Below are 17888 nucleotides of genomic sequence, written 5' to 3'. Positions count from 1 at the left end.
AACAAGATTGAAGACATTGGGGGTGAAGATATCAATTTGTTCTTTTATTTATTAATTTTATATTGTGGGTTTAATAGTGATCGATGCGAAAAATAAGAAATGGTTTTGACAAAAGGGGTCACCTTCTTGTGGGTCTAATGGAAGAGTTGTCACTGACCAAATTGGATGCAATGAATAGGTAACCAAGAGCCTTGAACCACCCACAATAACACACATTCACCTATCTCAGTTTTAATACATGAGTTTTAGTAAGAACAATAATATAATAATGCAGTAATCTGATAACTTAGCTCATTATTATCTTTAGATAGGTTATCAAAAAAAAATAATTAAAAAGTCTAGGGTGTTACATTTAGAATAATTAATGGTTTGATGAAATTTGAAAAATTTCTAAGGTTAGAATTTTGAAAGAGGAAAAATTTATAATTCTTTATTTTAATTAAATGAAACATGATATTTTGATTGGTAAATTTTATATTAAAGAAGGTTCAAAATGATTTCCTTGGTCTATTCATATAGATATTTTAAGAAGAAAATGAGAATAAAAGAAATTTAAAAAGACAAAAAAAATGATAAAAGAACCTGATTGTAGCACTTAAAAAATATTAAAGGAATAAATTTAAGTAACAAAATTATTGGAAAACAAAAATGGTATGATAATCATAATAAAGAAACTAAAAATATAGTTAAACTTATAAATTTATAAAAAAATTGTTACAAATGATTTTAAATTAATATAAAAAGAATTAATTAATAATTAAGTTTCACTATTTATCTATTTGTGAACCTTAACATAGGATTAACCTTTATTTAGCTTTTACTCATTTTTTATATTTTTATTTGTAGTTGATAATCTGTTATAAATAGTAATCGTTTAATGGATGAGCGTGATATTACGAGTTGAAAGGATTATTTTGTTTAAATTTTTCAATATCTTGATTGGATTAATGTTCTCATTTATTTTGGTAGTAGTTTTTAGAGATTTTTTTCAAAAAAATAAAGACACATAGGGTGATAATGAAAGAGCAAATAAAGCAAGTACATGACATATTAAAAAATTACATTGAGAATTTCATATTAACAACTTAATAAACTGCTTAAATTCTCCAATTTGTTCATTTGACTTCTTCAAATTTCAGTTGTTAACTGAAAATTTTCAAAGTTCCTCTTTTGGTTAATCACTCTCACTCTCCCGTTAATTTTGAGAGTGGACTTTGGGTATTATTGTTATGAACCTGTCAATAAAGCCCAGAGCAATTCTCGTTTGCATCCCGAATTATCCTCTTTCCATCAGCATGTTCTCTCTCTCTTTCTCTCTTGCTCCTCCTTCTCCACCTTCTCCTTATTCTTCTTCCTTCGATCCTCTGTTCCTAATTGAGCTTCTATTTCGTGAGTCCTTTCTCTTCATTTCCTACTATCTCTCATATCATTGTCATTGTTTTTTTTTTTAAGAAAATGTTTAGCTATCATTGCAACTTTGAATTATGAGTTTTTTAATTCTCGTGTGTATCTATTTGCACTTGTAACCGTTGAACATCTATGTGTGGATTCACCAGGTTGATACATTTTGTGTTTTTGTTACTGTCGTCTTTATTATTTTTGTTGTAGAATTATGTTATTTGAACCACTTTTTAAAACATCTACACCTCATTTTTATACTTTATTGTGCTTGGGGACACCATATTGCATCTCCTATAAGCTGAAAAATGTGATATTGACATCTACTGGAGAGACATTGTAGGGGACACTGCATGATGTCCCCACTTTTGTTTAGAAAAAAAATATAAATAAGTATGATAAAGTATAAAAGTATGATGTTTAAAAAAGTGATTCAAATAACATAGCTCATGTATGCATGTCTTGGCATATATATTTGGTGTTGAAAAGGCCTAAAAATACACAATTTGTGGGCGAGACTGAATTAAAGTTGCTATTTTTTTTTGTCTATAACAATTACTTTCAAACAGTGCATCCATGAGTAGTAATCCTATTTTTTTCACTTTGCCTACCTTATCCCTTCAATTTTCATTTTATGATTCAATTTTCATTATTCTTCATTGCAAAGGAAATTAATAATTTTTACTTATTACTATTCACACGTATTTGATGATGATGTCTTTATCGTTGTCGTTATGTATATTTGTTGAACTATATCATACTTGGTTGCTGCATTTATTTACTTGTTTGTAATCTTTTTTATATAAATGATTTTCAGTGTAAACTGGGATGGCTGGAGGTGTTATTCAGCAGTTATTAAGGAGAAAACTCCAATCTCATTTCCTTGTAAGCATTAACCCCCCTTTTTATCATAATTTTATACTTTTTACAGTATATACTTTTTTGGTCATGTAGCTTGGAACTTAAAATGGAGACCCTTGGAACAAAAATTAGAGGTTGGAAAAATAAAAATAAAATTCTATTATACAAACACATTGGTTTTTCTAGAAGATGTTAGAGCTAACTATTTATCAGTTCTTATAAGAGCTTATTTGAGTTGGATTGTTTAGTGTTAGATTAATATTACAATACTTCTGAAAAAATTGTGTATACCACCGTATCATTGTTGCTAATTTGTGAAAGATTTATCATCTTTTTAAGATTCATATTTAGAACAGACTACAACACATCATATATTACACACACAAAATACTCGAACAATGTCAATCTTTAATTGAAACTAAAATGTTTGTAGTTGATAAAATCGTACATCTTTCTAAGTCTTAAATAATAGGATCTATCTTCCATTGTAGGTTTGTAGTCATTGTTTGACATGTAGGAATAACCAATATGCATATTGGTGTGGTGGAATTACATACTTGTGCATATAAAATTTTTTGTTGAGTGTATAACAATTTACCTTCTATGGAACAATCTAATTGTGTTTTTTGGCTTATAGTTGTTTTATACTTACTACAGAAATTTTCTTTTATGTCATCAATTATCACACAGAAAGATGGTGCTGGCTCTACAGGCAATAGCTCCTTTAGAGCAATGGCATTAATTGGAGCTGGTGTCTCAGGGTTTTTGTGTTTTGCTACAACAGCATTAGCTGATGAAGCAGAGCATGGCCTGGCAGTGCCAAGCTATCCATGGCCTCACAAAGGCATCCTTAGTTCATACGATCATGCTTCGTGAGTTCAACCTATAATTTTCCTATATTTTCCTTTCTATTCTTTTGACTTAAAAATATCATTTGCCAAGTTAGCAATTATATATGTATAGTTAAACTAGTCCCTGTTGCAATTTAAACGTGAATTACAAGTAATTATTAATCATAGATATATGCTTAGTTTATAAATATATGTTTTTAAGGTGACATGTGATTTAACATGCTTTAAATCTTATTTAGCATATATTGATTAGTAATATTTATTATTCATTATTCTATAAAAAACTCATACAATGATTAGTAGAATGTAATTTTCTAAAGGAAACAGTTGCAATTACAAATTCCAAAATATAAGTACCCCTCTCTTATTTTCTTTTAAGGTATTTTTCTAGGCTAAGATTCATGATATGTTGAATATGCATTTTGCTCTATGCTGTCATCATTTGTTCAAATCAACTTCATACATAAATACTATATAAATATTTATAATAATTGAGGTCTTAATACATTTATGTAATTCTTTATGAGCAGGGTTCGTCGTGGTCATCAAGTTTATCAACAAGTTTGTGCTTCCTGTCATTCTATGTCATTGATATCATACCGTGATTTGGTTGGTGTTGCTTATACAGAACAAGAGGTTAAGGCTATGGCAGCTGAGATTGAGGTGGCTGATGGCCCTAATGATGAGGGTGAGATGTTCACACGCCCTGGTAAACTCAGTGATCGCTTTCCTCAGCCATATCCAAATGAAGCAGCTGCTAGGTTTGCAAATGGAGGAGCCTATCCTCCTGATCTAAGTCTTATTACCAAAGTAATGATTTTGTGGTCTGCTAGTAATGTCGTTAGATTTCTCATTACTACTTTTATATCAAAAATAATTTTACCCTTTATATTTTTAGGCTCGTCATGATGGTCAAAACTATGTTTTTGCACTTCTAACTGGTTATCGTGATGCTCCTGCTGGTGTTACGGTAATTTCTTTTCTGTACAGTTTTTTTTTTTTCCCCCTAAACTAGTAAGTTTTACATATTAAACTTGTCATATATGAAGATTTCCAAACCACTTGATGGGTGGTTCAAAGCCAAAACAAACAATGTTGTAATATCTATTGCATACCTTTGAAATTTGATCAAGCACAATCAATAATGCTAAAAAAGTTTTACCTTTACTATTTTCTTTTTTCTTGCACACCAATAAATAAAAGTTTGCATGCTTGGTGAGTCCGGGATTGTTTAAGACCATTTTATATCATGCATGTGATTTTATTTTTTTTAATTTTGCATAAAGTTTCTTCTTGTATTTTTTGTAGGCTATTCCTAGGTGAAACAAAGTTCTTAACACTTAACACATAATGGTTAATGTTTCTTTGCATACTTATAATATGTGACTCCAGTTATCATCATGATCTAAATAATGAGTGATGGATTTCATTATACTTTCTTAACATTCTAATTCTTGTTGAATCAAAATGTTTGATGCAATTTCATGATTAATTGGTCCCCAATTCCTATACTGTGTCAATATTGTGTAGGCCATGCCTAGGTGTGCTAATATTGTGCTCAAAGTGAAAATTTTGTTTATGGTTATCTTTAAATAATAATGTAGATTCGAGAAGGGCTACACTATAATCCTTATTTTCCTGGCGGGGCCATTGCCATGCCTAAAATGCTTAATGATGGTGCTGTTGAATATGAAGATGGAATCCCTGCTACAGAATCTCAGGTTCTTCTATTTGTCAGGACTGGTTTCAGTAAACTTATAACAATTGAGTATCCATGAACTTAGGAAGAATGAAGCAAGTTTTTTTCTTCTATTATGTTTTGTTGCAGATGGGTAAAGACATTGTGTCTTTCTTGTCTTGGGCTGCTGAACCAGAAATGGAAGAGAGAAAACTGGTTTGTTTCCTTCATAATCATATTTCTATAAAGGCCCTATTTGTGTGAGCTTGTGCAGTCTTTACAAGATGAGAAAAACAATATAAAATAAAAATAAAAATTTTCTCATAAATTAAAAATAATTTATCCCCTTCAGGTTTTAAAAATGTTAAATAAGAGTAACTTTCAAAAAATAAAGAAGTATAAATTAATTTTTACATGTAGGAAGAGTTTGATTTGTATTATTACTTAATTATTTTCTTTTTAAATAATTATCGAGAAGTTTATCCAAATTAAGCCAAAATAAAAAAGAAAATATCTTATTTTCTAAAGACATTGCTGCCATATGCAGATGGGATTTAAATGGATATTTATTCTATCACTGGCATTACTTCAAGCTGCCTATTACCGTCGCCTTCGATGGTCTGTTCTTAAGTCTCGCAAGCTGGTTCTTGATGTTGTCAACTAGCTGCATTCAACATTCATTTTTCACTTCAAGAAAGATTATTGTTGGCAATAATTTTGTCAGATGCTTAAGTTGCCTCATCATATCAAATTTGTTGATTGAGTTATTGAAGCGTATTCTATTTTTGTTTGAGATAGAAATAAAGTTGTTCCATGTATGTGAGATATAGTTACTTTTTTTTTTTTCTCTTTTCTCAAAGATGTGTATTGTTTACATTCTCCAAGATCCCTAAACTCATTTTTTTTTTCTCAATCTGGATTGTTATGGTAATTGACCTGTGATTGAGGTTTATTTTGGTTATCTTTAAAAGAGAGAGAAGTTCAAACTGTTCCTTTTAGAAATTGGAAACAAGCTTCATTTTTACTTTATTGATGTATTGTTATGATACATGCGGCTCCATTAAATTCAACTATCTCTCTCTCTCTCTCTGTATATATAGATAGATAGATAGATACCGTTTATCTAATTTTCTTTTTTCCTAATGAACCGCTGTGTGGTTGATGGCATATGAATCAAGAGTACAAAAATTTTATGCAAATTATGAAAAGTAAATATATAATTTTATATTCTAAACCATAATATATGTTAAAATAAAAGAAAGTGATGAATTATCAAATTTTTTAATTTATATGAAATTTTATAGACATAATTTATTTCATAAAATTTCCTATTCGTAAATGTTATTAGAGACGTACATTATTATTATTATTATTATTATTATTATTATTATTATTATTATTATTTGTAACAAGGGAAAGAAAGCAAGGCAAAAACAAAATACATTTGAAGATTGCAAATGAAGATGTCATTTCTTGTCGGGAAAAAGGGTGGTCCTCAACCAAGTTGGGCTCCTGCAGAAAGAACCAAGGAAGGCATCCTTAGCTTCTTCCAATAAAAGAAATAGGATGTGTTATAGTCACCATCAATAGGCCTCAAATATTTAAAATTAGTTTGGCATGTTTGTAACTATGAGACCTTCTATTCATGTTAAATTAAGTGATTTAAACAAATCAATTTCACATATTGGCATGTCCATAGTTAGTTAGAACTAGAATTTGATAAATTTTTATTTACATCAAACGAAGAATGTTAATACACATGAAACTACATGTTCAAATGTTTTAAATTTGTGTACAATCTAATTTTTTATTTTTATTTTTGAATTTTCTTTAATTAATTATAATAAAAATATGAATTATTATGATAAATTATAAGTAATTGTGCACCAAATTTAAAAAGCTGAAAGATACTAAAGACACTTTTCCTTATATTTATGTATTTTTCTTCTTTCTCACACTACTCTTTTTGTTTATATCATAATAAGTGGTCTTGTAAATGTATATTTTGTAGTTGTTATAGAGAGCGTAAGGCTAAGGATGATTTTATGAAGAGTTTTTTTTATCTAATTTTAGAATTTTCACTTTAATTTTTGTATAATAATTGTGTTAACTTATTTATTTTTTTATATGTACATTTTGTTTCTTCATATTAAACATTAATTTATGTCATAACAATTGATATTATAGATATTTACTCGAGTAGTTGCTATGAAAAGTGTGGAGCCAAGGGTCATTATTAAAAAGGTCTATTTTTTATTTTATTTTAGAGTTTTTATGATAATTTTTGTATAGTAATTTTGTTATTTTTCTATCTTAAGAAAGCCTTCAAGAGAAATATGCAATTTTTTCAAGACAAAAAGATTAAAAAAATATATATATTAAATTTTAATAATATTTATGAATAAATTTAATTCAAAATTTATCATTAGTTTATTAAGGAACTTATTTTTCAATGCAAGAATAATTATATTATTTTTTATATATACTTTAAATTCTTAATATAATTTTGTTTACATACATGCATATACATACAAATACACTCTCAACTACAACTAATCATACAATTTCTTTTTTATCTATAATCATCAAATTACATATATCTAATTTAAAATAAAATATTTATGTATTCTCTGGCTATTAATTAATAATTATTTTTACATAAACTTTTAAGATCTTTTCAAATTTAAAATAAAATATAAAACTTTAAATATATTTTTTTTATATCTCAAAACATGTCTTTTTTTAATACATAACTCATATAAGGTATGATTCATAATTTATACATAAATTACACCACCTTAGGATGACTCATTATGTTTAAGATGAGCACATATTATGTTAAAGTAAACACGTCTTGTACTCAACATAAATCACACTATCCAACATGAGTTACATCACTCTTATGTGACTTATGCCTAATCACTATATAGAACATAAGTCACATCAACTTACTTATGTCTAAGCACTAGGGTGCTTACTTGAATACATTAGCGTTATTTCTAAACTAAAGTTATTCTAAAAAGATTGTGTATGTGATTGAAGTTTGGGAAGGGTGCATACTTGAATACATAAGCGTTATTCCTAAACTAAAGTTATTCTAAAAAGATTGTGTCTATGATTGAAGATGGGAAGGTGGGACCTAAGATTTTTGGAGTCATGCATAGTTGACTTATAATGGTGCTTATATAATTTGAATAATAATGAATAAGTTTGAATATATAGGCTCCAATTTAATCAAAATTTAAAACAAAAATTTGTGCACACTACCTTATCACTTTTATTCTTCACCTTAAAAGGCAAGTTATATGAAAGTAAGTAATGCTAGTAATGCTAAAGAATGTTAACTCATGAAGAACAGTTAGAATAGCTTAATATTATTTTGTATTGTCGGTCCATGTTATTTAATAAATGAAAAGGCCAAGTTTTATAGATTAAGTTGTACAACGGACTCCCTAGAAAGTAGTTAGCTATCTAATATACTAATGTTACTTTCCTAAACGTGTAAACATGGATAGCAAAATAGAAAAAAAAATAAAAAAAATAGCCAACTGACCACACACTAACAACATTTCCTAGTCATAGGTAACAAAATAAAAATGCAGATAATAAAAACAGAATTGAATAACTTCAAATATGTTATTGGACTCAGTCAACAATCCCTTCCTTAAACTGTATGCTCCTTGCAGCAGTTTATCCTAGAATCATCAAGCATGCCCATAGCACCTCGCAGATATTGGAAATCCTCAATGTACTGGATAAGATATCCTACTCGGCCACTACGACGAAAGAAGGAATCCGAATATCCCTTCGGCCTAAAAAGACGAACACCTCTCTAGTCAAATTAAGATAAATTGGAGATGATTAAACAGATTAAGGTAGATAATCATTAATTATCTACTTAAATGGAAGGCTTAAGATAAGGCTAAGTCATGAAGCTCATTAGCCCAAAATATTGTCTATAAAAAAAAAAAGTAAAGAGTACAGGTAAAAAGTTGACTTCTGAATAGTAAATAACAATTATTGTCTAAAATAACACCTGACTTTATCATCAGAGTGTCTTTTGCAGGTACCTTCCCTACGTCATATAAAGAGGATCTGACATATCTATGAGGACGTCACGACGTAGGACAAAAGAAGAGATAATTGAAGACTATAGTATCCTTAGCAGAAACATTTTGGCACCCACCATGGGGCCCGAATTGCTTTAACTTCAATCAATTATGGTACTAATAAGGAGCCAACATGAAGGACAGAGTTGGCAATAGGGAGTTTCTCATCAGCAGAAGGAGACCATGCCTAACCAACCTATACCTGAGGTTCTAGCTGAAAGGAGAGGGGATGAAAATATCTCTTCGATGGTAAGACAATTAAGGGCTGAAATGATGGAGATACAATGATTAAAAGAAAAAAACGCTCTTGAGTTGTTGGCCTTAAGGAGGGAGAATGCCAATTTGAAGGATGAGATCAGAATTTACATACCTTCTCAAACTACCCCTTTTGCCCAGGAGCAAGGAGAATCATCAACTTTGCAGGAAAAGCCAAATACATACCAGCAAACAAGGACTACTCCTCCTGTGGAACGAGATAGGACGTCGGGTTGAAGCCTTTTCACCCAGCTTATCATGGAAGCTAAGTTACCTGAGAATTGGAAGGGCTTAACACTGGAAAAGCATGACGAAACATCTGACCTTGAAGAGCATTTGAATATCTTTACAACTCAAGTTGACCTATACATAGACAATGATGCCTTATTATGTCAGATATTTCTCACATCACTTCGTGGACCAGCCCTCAACTGGTTTACCAAGTTGCCCCTTCGTCCATCGATTCGTTCACAACACTTACCAGACGATTCAATTTGTAGTTCGCCACAAGCCGTCATCATCCATTGACATCATTAGCATTAGTTAATATTCATCAAGAAAAGAAAGAGACACTTAGAGCATTTATGCAACGCTTTGGCAAGGTGGCCCTATCAATCCACAACATGGAGTCGGCAGTCGCAATGCACCACCTTACAACAGCTTTAAAACTAGGGTTTTTTGTCAACAATATATGCAAAAAACCACCTATCGACTTAGATGAATTGAGAAGTCGAGCAGCTAAGTACATACAAATGGAAGAGTTGGTCGAATACCAAGGCCATGTCCAAATGGAACTGGGGTCAAATCAAAAAGAGGGTGATAGGAATGAACCATTCAAAAAAAAAAAGAAAACAAGGACTGAAGAGGTGGAGTTGAGCGGCCCCCAAAACAGGGGACATACCACTGAAGAATATATAGCCCTAAAGGATCGCATTGAGATTTGATTAAAGCTGGGCATCATCAAAGATTTGTACAAACGCCAGCTGAGAGGGGTAGGGACTACTAGTTCGAGCCATCAAGGAGATACAATGATAGAAGAACGAAATGACAGCGTAGTAGATCAAGAGAACCACCTATCAAGCATCATGATGAGCGCGAGAAATACCCTCGCAGAATTATTAACACCATAGTAGGTGGGTTTGCTGGAGGTAGATCCACCAACTCGGCCAGAAAAAGACATTTAAGATATGTTCAGTCAGTAAATCACATATCATTGGTAAGTAGAATCCGGATCTCTCCCATCACGTTTACCGATAGAGATTTTCAAGGGGATCAAGGTTGCATTGATTGGAAACTCGAGGTTGCATTGATTTGTATACGCTGTTCGGTTTAAAGCTGGATGGAAGACAAATCAAGGTAACTTACCTAGTGGTACATGCATGCACCTCATATAATATACTGCTCGATTGTTCGTCCCTCAACAAGTTGATGGCCATAGTATTCACTCTTCACCTGGCTATGAAATTCTCGTCTGATAGAGACAGAATTATCACAGTCCATGCAGATCAGAAGCTGGCTAGAGAATGTTATTTTGCAAGTATGCGTTTAAAACCCTTCCCTGGGCCAAGCCGAGATGTCAACATCGTATCAGAAGTAGAACTAGATGTAGAACTTGACCCAAGAATAGATGAGGGATTTTGGGTTGAACCCAGTGAAGATAAGAAACCCTTTCAACTAGGGAAAAAATCGAAACAGACCACATACCTCAGAACAGGCCTATCCTTGAATAAACAGCAAGCACTTCAAAAGGTATTGCTAAGCAATGTCAAGCTGTTTGCATGGACAGCAGTAGATATGACTGGAATAGACCTAAATTTTTTCTATCATCACCTATTAATATACAAAAATGCAAAATCAATCGCTAAAAAAAAAAAGTAGGGGGTGATCGAGCTCATGCAATTCGGGAAAAGACTGATAAGTTGTTAAAAGCTAACTTTATCCGAGAAGTACAGTACTCTACGTGGTTAGTTAACATCGTCATGGTGAAAAAGGTCAATGGAAGATGGAGGATGTGTACCGACTTCACAGACCTTAACAAAGCATGCCCTAAAGATGTTTACATTTACCCAATATAGACACTTTAGTTGATGGAGCAGTTGGCCACAAGATACTTAGCTTTCTCGATGCATATTCCGGATACAACCAGATTCGGATGTACCCACCTGATGAAGGAAAAACAGCTTTCATTACTGATACGGTGAATTTTTTTTTACAAAATTATGCCTTTCAATTTAAAAAATGCAAGGGCAACCTACGAACGACTAATGAACAAATTTTTTACTAATCAAATAGGAAGGTGTATGAAAGTTTATGTGAAAAATATGGTAGTGAAGTCAGCTTCCCTTGGCGATCACATAACTCATCTGATTAAAGTTTTTATTGAAGCACAACGTTATGGGATGCGATTCGATCTAGAAAAATATATGTTTGGGATAGCCAAAGGAAAATTCTTGGGCTTTATGCTATCCGAACGAGGAATTCAAGCTAACCCTGACAAGTGTCAGGCAGTTGTAGATATGCGCAGTCCCGATAATACTAAGGAAGTACAACGGTTAACTGGCCGAATAGCTGCATTATCTAGGTTTCTTCCAAGAATTGCTGAAAAACCCGACCTTTCTCGGATCTATTAAAAAAGATTCAAAAGTTTGAATGGTCCGGTGAGTGTGAAATCGCCTTTGCAGTTCAAACCCCTGTTAGCGATCCCTTCAGTCCTAATAAAACCAAGGCCTCACTTGGAAATGATTGTCTACTTAGCAGTATCAGAGAAAGCCATCAGTTCAGTATTATTACAGGAAATACCAGAACAGGTGCCAGTATATTTTGTCAGCTAAACATTACAAGATGTAGAGTCTAGGTATCAGGTAATGGTGAAAGCAGTCCTAGCCCTAGTTCATACAGCTAGACGCTTAGGACACTATTTCCAAAGTCACCCTGTAGTAGTACGAACTGACTGACATATAGCAAAAATAGTCCAAAAACTCGAGTTAGTAGAACGAATGATGACTTGGGTTGTGGAGTTATCCCAACACGACATCCGTTTCAAAACTAGAGGACCTCTTAAAGCTCAAATTCTTGCAGATTTTGTCAATGAACTCCATCCAACCGAAAAGCCAAAAGCCGACATATGGAACTTGCATGTAGACAGATTCTCAAACACACGAGGTAGTGGTGCAGGAGTCATTTTGGAAGGACCAAATAAAGTGATATTAGAACAATTAATCCGTTTCGGGTTCAAAGCTTCCAACAACCAATCCGAGTATAAGGCACTTCTGGCAGGACTCAAATTAGCAAAGGAAATCGGGGTGAAAAGACCTTATTATGCTACAGTATTACCAAGAGTTCAAACGACTACAATCCAAGTTTGATGACCTGTACGTCCAACATACACCGAGAAACTCCAATATACAAGCCGATAGACTTGCAAAATTGGCTAGTCATCAAAAGCTCAGGCAGCTCCAAAGTGTTATTCAACAAGAAATTCATAAGCCTAGCATTTGGGGTCATGAATGTATGGAAGTGGAAGGCACCCCTCAGAATTGGATGACTGCAATCATTCAATATCTTGTTAGCAACAAACTCCCAGATGATCTGGTTTAGGCTAAACGAATTCGAATGCAAGCAGCTAAATATACCCTTTTTCAACGGTGAGTTGTACAACAGAGGAGTTTCAACTCCTATGTTGAAGTGTCTCGATGAAGAACAAGCCAATTATGTGATGAGAGAAATTCATGAAGGTATTTACGGTACTCACTCGGAGGGATGAACAATGGCAACAAAGGTATTGAGAGTTGGATACTATTGGCTGACCTTATCCAAAGACTGTGAGCTTTTTGTCGAAAAAATGTATCCTTTGTCAATAACATGGTCCACATATACATCAACATGCTGACAACCTTTATCCGATCATCTCACCTTGGCCCCTTGCAATATGGGGAATGGACTTGCTAGCGTTCAGCAGCGACTTGCCTGACTCAAGGCCTTCCTCATCGGCGTTAGACAATTCGGCTTCATCTCCAGAATCTCTAACAGTCGTATCCGGATCGTTTATAATATCAATTAGCCAAGAAGAAACACCCTCAACCCTCTCAGTCTCACTCAAATCCCCTACCTATCATAAACAATATTTGACCTTGATTAGTCCGATAAAGAGTCCCCCACTCGATTGAATCGGCCATAAAAGAATAAAAGGAGAAGAAAAAAGCAAAGCAAGACAAACATACCTTAAAGTCTAGAAGGGAGAAAACTTCCAACAAATTAGCAAATATACCCCTTAGTGCATAGTAGAAAAGCGTACATGATACCTAGACTACCACCTATTTATAGAACATACGCTTTTAGGCAAATGAAGGGTTACACCCCTCTTTTAACCATCAGATCTCTTCCAGATCAACGGGTATAAACGAGTAACCTTTCATTTCAAAGCACGACCTACGAGGAAATTCTAATCTACTGAAACTCTAAAATGCCGACATATCATAAGGCTTAGAAGGCAAAAATACGCAAGATAATTTGATCCTTTTCTGATAGAAATTCAAATACTCCTTTGGCCTAACACTAACAGATTTTAAATCGAGTACCCTATCGGTCACATTACCAAGTTCAGTAGATCTAAATAAACCCTTATGTCATACTTCCTCGGGCTTGAGGGACTAGTGTACTAAATAAGATATCCTACTCAATCACTATGACGAAAGAAGGAATTTGAATACCCCTTCGACCTAAAAAGACGAACACCCCTCTAGTCAAATTAAGATAAATTAGAGATGATTAAACAGATTAAGGTAGATAATCATTAATTATCTACTTAAACAAAAGGCTTAAGACAGGGCTAAGTCATGAAGCCTATTAGCCTAAAATATTGCCTATAAAAAGAAAGTAAGAAGTATAGGTAAATAGTTAACTTCTGAATAGTAAATTGCAATTATTGTCGAAACTGACACCTAACTTTATCATCATAGTGCCTTTTGCAAGTACTCTCCCCATGTCATATAAAGAGGATTTGACATATCTACGAGGATGTCACAACGTAAGACAGAAGAAGAGATAATTGAAGACTATTGTATCTTTAGCATGAACATTTAACTTTAAGCAACTTTGTCGTGATATTTGCTAATTGATCTTTTATACTGTAGTAATCTAGCTTAATAACACCATCATTGCATAAATCTCTCAAGAAGTGGAATCTAAAATTAATATGCTTAATTCTTCCATGTAATACTGAATTTTTGAATAACTTAATTATAGAAATATTATCACAAAATATCATAGTAACTCCTTCCTAGCAATAGTCTAGATATTTCAAAACCCTTCTTATCCAAATACACTAACACGCACATAATGCTGCTGCTATAAACTCAGCTTCAGTTGTGGATAGGCTAACCATAAGTTGTTTCTTTGACGCCTAAGAAATCACACCACTACCTAACAAAAAAGTATAACTAGATGTGCTCTTTCTGTCTTCAAGATCTCCTGCATAATCACTGTTAGTATAAGTGAATAGTTCTTGATTTGCACCAGCCTTATAGAAAATTCCCAGATTCTGAGTGCCTTGTAAATATCTCAGAATCCACTTTGCAGTCAGGAAATGACTCTCCTTTGGGTACTCCATAAAGCGATTGATTAGACCAACAGAATGTGCAATGTCTGATCTTGTAGCTATAAGGTACATAAAGCTTCCTACAAGTTGTTTGAATAGAGTGTTATCAACCTCCACTCCTTTGTTCGCTTTCAGCAACTTAATACTTGAAACTATAAGACTCTTTAATGGATTATGATCAAACATATCAAATATGTTCAACATATCCTTAATGTACTTTTTTTGTCCAATAAAAACTCCATTGCAACCTTACAAAATTTCAATACCCAAAAAAATCTCATCTTGCCTAAGTCAGTCTCTGCAAACTCATTCATCATCATAATCTTAAACTCTTGAAACATCAGCTCATCGTTACTAGTATATATGAGATTATCTATATAAACACACAATTAAAGTTTCACCTTTGTGCTTCTTTTTTAAAATAGGGTCTATTCATATGAATATTTCACAAAATCATTAGTTGTAACATGAGATTTCAATCTATTGTACCAAGCTCTCGGAGCCCGTTTAAGGCTATATAAGGCCTTTTTGAGCTTGTATACTTGATGTTCACGTCCCTGGAATACATAACCTGGTGGCTGCTCTAGTTAGATACCTTCATTGATTGATTCATGCAAGAAAGTCGATTTAATATCAAGCTGATAAATGTTCCATCTCTTCATGGCGGCCAGTACAATAACAGTTCTCGCATAGAAGCAACAAAAACAAAGAAAGGTGGTCTATTTCTTTCGCAAACCAAATACATTGCAGACCTGTTATAACAAACAAAGATGAGAGATTGCAAATTCACATCTACTCCCATGACATTTGGTCTTAAGCTCTCAGCCCATGAAGGAACACATTTTTTTGACCCTTTGCTGTACAGGTCTACAGTTAGAGCTCTTCAGTATGCAACCTTTAGTAGGCCAAATATTGCTTAGTGTATGAATAAAGTTTGTCAATTCATGCAAAATTCACTTCACTTTCATTGGAAAGCAGTAAAAAGGATTTTGCAATACTTACACGAAACCTTAAGTCATGGTCTACATCTTCAACCATCCACTCATTTACAACTCTATACTTATTCTGATTCAGAATGGGCATTTGATCCCGATGATACAAAATCAAAATCTGGTATGTGTATTTACCTTGGGCACAACTTAATCTCTTGGACAACTAAGAAACAATCAGTGGTTTCGAGGTTTTGTACAGAAGCTGAATACAGAAGTATTGCGATGACCATCACTTAACTCGTTTGGCTGAAGACTTTACTCCATGAACTCCAAGTATCTCTCCCTTTGGATCCCCCACCAATATTTTGTGATAACCTTAATGTGGTTCTTCTCACAGCTAATCCTATTTTACATTCTAGGACAAAACACTTTAAGCTTGATTTACACTTTGTTAGGGAAAAGGTATCCCAATCCCAAGTTTCAGTTATTCACATTCCTACAACTTCTCAAGTGGCTGATATTTTTACAAAAGTTGTTTCTTCTTCGTTATTTCATCAATTCTGTTTCAAACTCAATGTTTCAGCTAAGCCTTCACCTGAGTTTGAGGGGGAGTGTAAAGGAAAGTAGTTATAGCAGTTAGGAATTAGTTAATTCAGTTATCCAATTCTCTGGTTTGTTTTCTTGTTCATTTGTAATCTGTATATAAATATATATTGCATCCTTTCATTGTAAATATACATAATAAGATCATATCAATAATACTATATACCTTCTCTTGTTCCTTCTTCATTCTTCTTCTATTATCCTCTAAGCCTGATACCTTATAGTTACCTTGGGGTTTCTTTAGACATTCATGTTGGAAATGTTCAAAATCATGGCAGTAATAACATTCTATTGTAGCCTTATCCACCAGTTGTCTATCTCCTCTACCTCTACCTCTTCCATGTGGAGCTCTACCTCGAGAAATACCTCTTCTTCAACCTCGTCCAGCACTTGTCTCATCCTATACAACCTTCAATACTTGCTCTTTATGTAAATTTTGGTCTTTTATTAGTTGCTTGTGTACTAACAGGCTACTTTGTAGCTATCTACAGTCATGAAATCTAAATTTTGATATTATTCAATAGAACATACTACATAGTTATACCTAGAGGTCATTGAGCGAAGAATCTTTTCAACCACGTTAAGATCAAACACTTGTTAATCACATATATTTATCTTGTTTGCAATTGTAAGAGTTCAAGAAAAATAATCATAAACTGATTATCCGTTCTTCATTTGCAAAATCTCCCAATCATGTCATAGGGCTTAAAGCTGTCCTCGCTTTACTTTGGCAATGCCCTGATATTTCTATTTCAAAGAATCCCAAATCTCATTAAATGTTCCTTTCTTTAAAATCATTTCAAGCACAGCTCGGTCAATTGCTTGAAACAAGTAATTTTTTACCTTCAAAACTTTTAACTTAAGATCCTCCAAATTTTTCTTCTCATTCTCCGTCAATACAGCATCGGCTACATGTTGAGGAATCTCTAAATTTATAAGATTCCAATACTCTTTAGACCTCAAGAAATTATCCATGAGCATTGCCCAATGATCATAATGCTTATTCAGTTTTGGAATTGCAGGTTGAACGAAGTTGCTCTTTGCCATGGTTGAAGTTTGTTGCTTTCTTCTACTAGAAACCCTACCTAACTATGATGCCAAATGTTAACTCACAAAGAACAACTAGAATAGTTGAATATTATTTTGTATTGTCATTCCATGTTATTTGATAAATGAAAAGGCCAAGTTTTATAGACTCGGCTATACAACAGATTACCTAGAAAGTAGCTAGTTATCTAACATCCTAACATTATACTCCTAAAAGTGTAAACATGGATAGCAAAATAGAAAAATAAAATAAAATAAAACACCCAATTAACCACACACTAATAACTTTTCTTAGTCATAGGTAATAGAATAAAAATGCAGATAATAAAAACAAAAACGAATAACTTCAAATATATTCTTGGACTCTATCAACAAAGAATGCATATAAAATTTGGAGTTACTTAACACTTTCATCTTTCATTGCTCATAATTTACATAAATTTTTATTACAATAAAAAACAATTTAAGATACTTGAGAGTGACACAACTTATCTTTAAGGTGCATTGTGCTATTTATGCTTAAGTACATAATGTGTTCACATTAATCAAAGTGTGCTT

At 32.9% G+C, this 17888-nt stretch overlaps 2 protein-coding genes across 2 annotated transcripts; both read left to right on the top strand.

Moving 5' to 3' along the window:
* Positions 1–2226: 2226 nt before the first annotated feature.
* LOC113866952 (cytochrome c1-2, heme protein, mitochondrial-like) lies at positions 2227–5452 on the top strand. The gene is made up of 7 exons (XM_027501782.1): positions 2227–2283; positions 2917–3131; positions 3641–3920; positions 4009–4080; positions 4715–4831; positions 4939–5004; positions 5336–5452. The coding sequence occupies exons 1-7, from the start codon at positions 2227–2229 to the stop codon at positions 5450–5452; spliced, it is 924 nt and encodes a 307-aa protein (XP_027357583.1).
* A 5128-nt stretch (positions 5453–10580) lies between these two features.
* Positions 10581–11782, top strand: LOC113866549. Its single transcript, XM_027501377.1, has 3 exons — positions 10581–10901; positions 11299–11349; positions 11486–11782. The coding sequence occupies exons 1-3, from the start codon at positions 10581–10583 to the stop codon at positions 11780–11782; spliced, it is 669 nt and encodes a 222-aa protein (XP_027357178.1).
* Positions 11783–17888: the final 6106 nt, after the last annotated feature.

This window comes from Abrus precatorius, unplaced genomic scaffold, assembly GCF_003935025.1.
Source record: "Abrus precatorius isolate BTA unplaced genomic scaffold, Abrus_2018 Scaffold5, whole genome shotgun sequence".
Classification (NCBI taxonomy): Eukaryota; Viridiplantae; Streptophyta; class Magnoliopsida; order Fabales; family Fabaceae; genus Abrus; species Abrus precatorius.
This window is presented reverse-complemented; position numbering and strand designations above follow the sequence as displayed.